Genomic DNA, 7130 nt, shown 5'->3' on the forward strand with positions numbered 1-7130 from the left:
TTTTTTTTTTACAGAAAATAATTTATTTATGTTCTGATTATTGTTGAGCTGCAGGTTTAGGCTCACTTAAGTGACTGCATTTAATTAAGAATAATTTAATTATTTATTCTAATTATTTAGCCTGACATGTTTACTGTTCCAAAATGTTCTATATGTTTCTTAAAAATAAAATGTGTTCAGTGGAAAAAGAAGTTGTTTTTTTACCCAGACATTTAAAAATAACATATTTTAGAGCTGTAATCGCAATACCGTGATACCGTGAAACCGTGGTATTTTTTTTATCTAAGGTTATCGTACCGTCAGAATCTCATACCGGCCCATGCCTAGACAGGGTTCGTACACATTTTTACCAATAAATTTCCATGACTTTTGAGACAATATTCATGACCTAAATGTTCCATTATTTTACAATAAGAATAAAAATCTGTTCAAATTATCATAGCATATGTTAACTAAAATGAATGACTATTAATGCTACTCGTTTGCTTTCTTGTTTTAGTAATAAGTACAAGCTGCAACTCCTTATTTTTATATATTAGATATCCATCAATTATTATGGTGATGACAAAGATTTGCCGCGCTGGTGGAAACAACACGAGACCGTGCTACTGCGACTGTCAAGAGTGGCTCGGACTGTGTTTAGTGTCTAGCAGCAGCGAGGGCTGGAAGAGTTCCATGTTAAAGCGCACGCAAAGCTTGCCGCAAAACGCCAGCAAGTAATTACCGTGATGAATGCCCCAGGCAGGGGAAATAGAATATTCGCAGGGTTTCGGTTCATTTTTGTGAAGCGCTCCTGCTCAAGACCGAGACAGCAGAAAGCGTATCCTGTTTGTTTTCTAAAAAAGCACAACTTATGCTGATATTGTGAGTGCACACAAATAAAAGTAGACCCTTAACAGTCCCGAATGATGTATTACTCTTACCTTTATGAGCAAAAATTACGGTTGTTTCCACTGTTATAAGAAAAAAATGCAAGTGATCGTGCTGGCGACTCCATGTCCTGCAAAGCGCGCTTTGGCTTCTCTGCACAAACGATTGGATACGCGCCTAATAGCACACATTTATCTAGGTTAACCATTTAAACTAACATTTTTTTTTAAGCATTTTATATAGGCCTATAGATTTTATTTTAGTCAAGTGGTGATGATTTGAGAAGGCTAAATTGATCAAACATAGGCTATGATTAACTCACTGTCTGCCACTGGCCGCTTGGTCCTTACTTTAAAAAAACAAAAACTTGAATTTAACAAACAAAAACATTTTCCAAACATATTTCTAAATTAACGTAATAAAGAAACGAAAATATATATAACCACTTTTGCCATTAAAAACGAAACTGAACTATTTTAATGGCTACAACAGCAGCTGTGTAATTGGGGAAGAGAGAAAGAGAAAAAAGACACGGGCTCCAGTCGGACTCGGCCTGTAATTCTGATAATCTGTTGGATAAGGGCCGGACTAGGGCATATGTTTGAGGTCCGTGCAGGGTTCTGCTGAGCTTATTTGGTAGCAAACTCAATTTGGTACTGGCAAGGTGGCTTTATATACGCACGAGCGCACTTTGGATGTGACTGCGCACCGCCTCTGGAGCGCGCGAGTACCGAATGGCTTAAAAAGACGTGCAAATAAATAATAAAATTTTCTGACGATGCAACAATGACCCGATTAGGCAAGTGACAATTCTTTCAACTGTCCCGAAATGCGAGTGAAAGTCTTGTATCGCAGCGTGCAGCGGCTCTTGTAGCGCAGACAAGATGCGCCGATGTGAAGCCGTTTGAAGAGAAAGTCAAAGAGAGAAGACGCGTACAGCTGAATCACTCACGCTGTTTTCAAATGACTGATTTGATCAGTCTGTGTGGACTGGACTCAGTCTGTAGGTTTGATTATTTACTCATCAAACCTACATGCTATAGGCTATTGAATAAATGTGTGAATATCCATCATTTTAAAGTCAAAAGCTGCGGGAATGAGTAAAACTATGCAATATAGCCTATGCGCAATCCCGCACCGAAATTCAGGACCTGATTAAACACAATTCTATTATACAGAGTTTTGTGAAATAGATTTCAATGACTTTTCCAAAACTTTCTGGGTTTATTTATTTTTCCAAAACTTTTCCAGGCCTGGAAATTGGTGTTTTAAAATTCCATTACGTACGGTTTTTCATGACCGTACGAACCCTGACTGTATATCGCACACCCCAAACTCGACTTGAGTGGAAAACGAAATCATCCGTGGTTGTGAGCGCACTTGTTTGCACATGAGCAAAGGTGTTTTTAGGAGTCTAACTTGCAAGCGCCAGACCACTGATTCATCAAACCTGCTTTCTGTGTTATTCTGACTATTTTGTAGTAAGTAACGAATATGCTTCGGGGAAATGTATCGGAGTAAAAGTATACATTTTAATTAGGAAATGTAGTGAAGTAAAAGTAAAAGTTGGCTGAAATATAAAAACTCAAGTAAAGTACAGATACTCCCAAAAAATACTTAAGTTCTGTAACAAAGTATTATTACTTTGTTACATTACACCACTGCTTTTAACAACTACTACATGTATGTATGTACTACATGTATATGCACACATCTGTTAAATAGCTTATTATTATTATTTTTATTATTATTAAAATAGCTTATTAAGAACAGTAGTACTAAATAAAATGCATGCAATTTGCAGATTCTGCAAGGTTTATGTAAACTTATAACCAAAACTTTTTTTCTCTTTTTTTCTATGCCAGCAAAACTGCATCAGATTTCTATGCTTTCCAAGACACATGGGAAAAAGTGTAAATTACAATTATGACAAACTCACTCTCAAAAGATGACCACTCAGAGTAGCATGTAATGTCATGTGTTGTACTTTCCTCACTCTTTGGTGGATCTTCAATCTAGATAGAAAGAAGTAACAATATATCAATGCAAATTAATGGCTAAATCAGTGTTAATTAATTTTCAAAGACAAATGTCTTGAACATACTCATGAAGGTATATATACTGTAAAAGTTTCATCTCCCATTCAGTGTCAATAGGCCTCTAGACCGTCTAATTATTTTGACAGATCACTCAATCCTACTGAACTGATTTTAATTCAATTTTAAACTAATTCAATTCAAAGTTGTAAACATATTTTGATATTAGGCAGTCCTCACTATCCAACTCCAAAACTGCAGTGCTGATATCTAGACAAAGCATCCACCCTTTAAACAAACTACAATATACAGAATATACATTCGTTTTTTTAGTTATTTTACTTATATAATTTTGATTATTAAGTTGTCTTGAGAAATCCAACTTACTTATCTACTATAAGCTTCTTAATTATTCTTCTTCTGAGACTAAATTTTAAAATGTATCTCCTCCTAGAGCTTTCAAGCTACAATCACCAAACTCAGGACTGGTCTGACTCATAGACTTTCACTGAGGGAGTCAAACCTTTTGTACAGTAAGACTTATAGAGTATTTAAGCTGTCTATCACCAGCAAAGCTTAATGACTATCCTAGGACTTTTCATGTTAGCAACATACTAAAACATGTTAGCAATGTGCTAGTCATGCTAAAAACATGCCAGCAACATGCTAATTGTGCTAAATCATGCTAAAAACATGCCAGCAACATTCTAACCATATTAAAAACATGCTATCAACATCTATCTATCTAAACTTTAAACATCAAGCGCTTACAACTGCTTCAAACTTTCAGGCTAGGTTTACTCAAGCCAACTTCAAAGTTTGTTCACAAACTTTACTCATCTAGTTTACTAATGTCCTACTATTTAACTCAGATGTGGTAAATAGCATTAATAAAGGAGGAGTATGTGTGTGTCTATAGTTTTGACATAAGTGTATCAAAACCATATAATCACATTCTCCCTCACCAGCGGAAGGCCCAGTCCTGCTCTAGCCCAGTTGACATAGGACAGTTGTTCTCTCAGCATGTCTGCAACAGGACTGGCCAGGTTTGGGGGTGGGAACACTGGACCCTGGCATGTAGGGCACTGGTACCCAGCAGGTGCCGTGTAGAAAGGCTGACGGGAGGCGAGCTCATTCAGACATGACCAGTGGAATAAATCTGACATGGTAAATAAATTAGATGTAATGAGAGACAAAAAAAATTAAAAAAAAGAAATAAATAAAAAGAAAATGTAAAAATTCCACTAGGGTGTAAAAGGTGCACACAATCGTACCAAATATATTTGGTATGGGTCTTTTGGTTCAGTTTGTGTGTGGACTAAGTGAATGCAGTGTTGTTTTAACCACTGTACGTGCAGAACTTTTGTGTGTGCGGAATGTATTTAGAAACTATTTAAATGAAACTACTTTTAAATGTGATATAGGACAACACCAATTATATACATATTAGAATTAAACGCAGGACAGGGTGAGCTGCTGTGAGAAAATGGCTGTTGCAAGTGCCTCATATAGGGCGTTTCAAAGCATACAGCTTAATTCCATACAGAATACAGCTTTATAAGACTGTTTTCTTTTTAATTAACAGTTTTAATTAACACCGCTTTATTTCTATTTTCCCCTGCTGTATGGACAATATACTGGAATCGTAACTTCAAAACAAGGTACGTATTGAACCATTATTTTTGTGTACCGGTACACCCCTAAAAGCCACAATAATGCAGGGCTTCATACACTATGTAAAATGCCTACTTGCTTTTTTCTTTTTTTAAACTCTCAGACTGAGTTCACTGTAAAACATTATGCCTGTTGTTCTCACCATAACAAACTAGCCGAACAGTCTCCTGGGAATCTAAGGGCTGGCTGCACAGGCTGCAGTTTGGGTTGTAATCGCTGTCTTGTAGCCACTGTAGGTATGACTGTACAATACACTGTACAAATAAAAGTAACATAAAACAAAAGTGTTTGTGTTTATACATTTTCAAAATATATTTTCTCCTTAAAGCGATAATCCACCCAAAAGTGAAAATCCTGTCATAATTTACTCACGCTCATGCCATCACAAATCTTGCATGCATTTGTGATGCATTTTTGTATGTACAAAAGATGATAATTTTGAAGAATGCTGATAAGCCAAGTAGTTTGACTTCCACTGTATTTTGTCCATACCATGGAAGTCAATGGGAACCGAAACTGTTTGGTTACCAACATTTTTTTTTATATATTATTTTGCATTCTATCGAAGAAAGAAAGAAAGAAAGAAAGAAAGAAATGTGGAACGATATGAGGCTAAGTAAATGATGACAGAATTTTATTTTTTGGGTGAACTATCCCTTTCAGTTAGGGCTGCACAATTAAACGAATTTCTAATCGCGATTACAATTATGGATGCCACAATTACATAATCGTTCAAAGCGGCAATTAATCGTTCAAAGTCCACTTATGTTATTCAAGGGAATAATCGACAATTATGATTTTGTCATAATCGTGCAGCCCTACTTTCAGTCATGAATTTTAACTAAATATTAGAGCACTAACCTTATTGTGATTGGATACAAGACAGTGCTCACAAACGTTGACACGATGTTCAAAGCAGAACAAGTTCGTTACCTTCCTCTTAGGACACTTGCATAAACCCATGGTCTGTCTGTCAAGCAAAAGATCCATATATAATCATCCAGAATACATCTGTTAACTCGAGTACACCAAATCCGCCTTGATTCGAGGGTGGATTCTAATGTACTCCCAAAACATACATTTTTTAAATATAAAACATTTAGCCGATGCAGCTCTTCTTGGCACTTTAATATATAGCTTGAATATAAACTGTCAACTCCGGTAGTTAATACATATACAAAACTGTGCCATTATTTAGTCAGACAGAAGGTAAATGTAAGTGACAGTGACTGTACACGGATGGTTAACGTTAGCTGTTCGACTGCAACATACTTCTCGCAACTAATCAACATATTAATAGTGAAACAATACTATATTTACCTTAAAAGATCAATAAAAATACCAGTTAACCACAAACTGATGCAAATATCAACATGGAACTGTACACTCTCAGGTACTATCCTCTATATTTTTATAGCAGGTTGCATTTTTTGCCACGTCTCTTCCGGTAAATCGTTCAAAGCGGCAATTAATCGTTCAAAGTCCACTTATGTTATTCAAGGGAATAATCGACAATTATGATTTTGTCATAATCGTGCAGCCCTACTTTCAGTCATGAATTTTAACTAAATATTAGAGCACTAACCTTATTGTGATTGGATACAAGACAGTGCTCACAAACGTTGACACGATGTTCAAAGCAGAACAAGTTCGTTACCTTCCTCTTAGGACACTTGCATAAACCCATGGTCTGTCTGTCAAGCAAAAGATCCATATATAATCATCCAGAATACATCTGTTAACTCGAGTACACCAAATCCGCCTTGATTCGAGGGTGGATTCTAATGTACTCCCAAAACATACATTTTTTAAATATAAAACATTTAGCCGATGCAGCTCTTCTTGGCACTTTAATATATAGCTTGAATATAAACTGTCAACTCCGGTAGTTAATACATATACAAAACTGTGCCATTATTTAGTCAGACAGAAGGTAAATGTAAGTGACAGTGACTGTACACGGATGGTTAACGTTAGCTGTTCGACTGCAACATACTTCTCGCAACTAATCAACATATTAATAGTGAAACAATACTATATTTACCTTAAAAGATCAATAAAAATACCAGTTAACCACAAACTGATGCAAATATCAACATGGAACTGTACACTCTCAGGTACTATCCTCTATATTTTTATAGCAGGTTGCATTTTTTGCCACGTCTCTTCCGGTAACGTCGCAGGGCAATTACGTCACCACCACGCACAACTTCTTCTTCTTCTTCTTCTTCTTTTTGTTCAATAGCCGTTCTCTCCTTAGGAGTATTACCGCCACCTACTGTATATCTTGCACACATGGGTGATGAATCTGTACTGAAGTTGCTAAGACAAGATACAGCTTTCACTATCCCTATCTCTTTCTCAATTGCTTTTGACAGTTTAACAGGATGAGTTTGTTGTTCTGACTGCTTAGCAAAAGTAATTATCACTTTGATTTCTCTTTCTTCAACCTCTTTATCAGCTTCAATTCTCGTATGTCTTACTTTATTAATTGTTTGCTCACAATCAGATCCATCACCCATGCTGCTCTTTTTTTCCTTTTATTGTATC

The 7130-nt window shown here is 36.1% G+C and overlaps 1 protein-coding gene across 2 annotated transcripts in view; it reads right to left on the reverse strand.

Moving 5' to 3' along the window:
- zfpl1 (zinc finger protein-like 1) overlaps positions 1 to 6780 on the reverse strand; it is an 18011-nt gene extending 11231 nt beyond the window's left edge. Inside the window, exons 1-5 of one of the 2 annotated variants that reach the window (XM_016526564.1) lie at positions 6625 to 6780; positions 6166 to 6274; positions 4723 to 4834; positions 3872 to 4065; positions 2810 to 2885 (exon numbers count right to left, since the gene is read on the reverse strand). In XM_016526564.1, the coding sequence (XP_016382050.1) occupies positions 2810 to 2885; positions 3872 to 4065; positions 4723 to 4834; positions 6166 to 6267 (484 nt within the window). In that variant the 5' untranslated portion in view covers positions 6268 to 6274; positions 6625 to 6780. Of the gene's footprint in view, positions 1 to 2809; positions 2886 to 3871; positions 4066 to 4722; positions 4835 to 5441; positions 5551 to 5900; positions 6023 to 6165; positions 6275 to 6624 lie in introns of those variants that run through there. The other variant, XM_016526563.1, reaches the window with a different exon arrangement.
- Positions 6781 to 7130: the final 350 nt, after the last annotated feature.

The sequence above is a fragment of the Sinocyclocheilus rhinocerous genome, unplaced genomic scaffold (genome assembly GCF_001515625.1).
Source record: "Sinocyclocheilus rhinocerous isolate Xijiao unplaced genomic scaffold, SAMN03320098_v1.1 scaffold1925, whole genome shotgun sequence".
NCBI lineage: Eukaryota > Metazoa > Chordata > Actinopteri > Cypriniformes > Cyprinidae > Sinocyclocheilus > Sinocyclocheilus rhinocerous.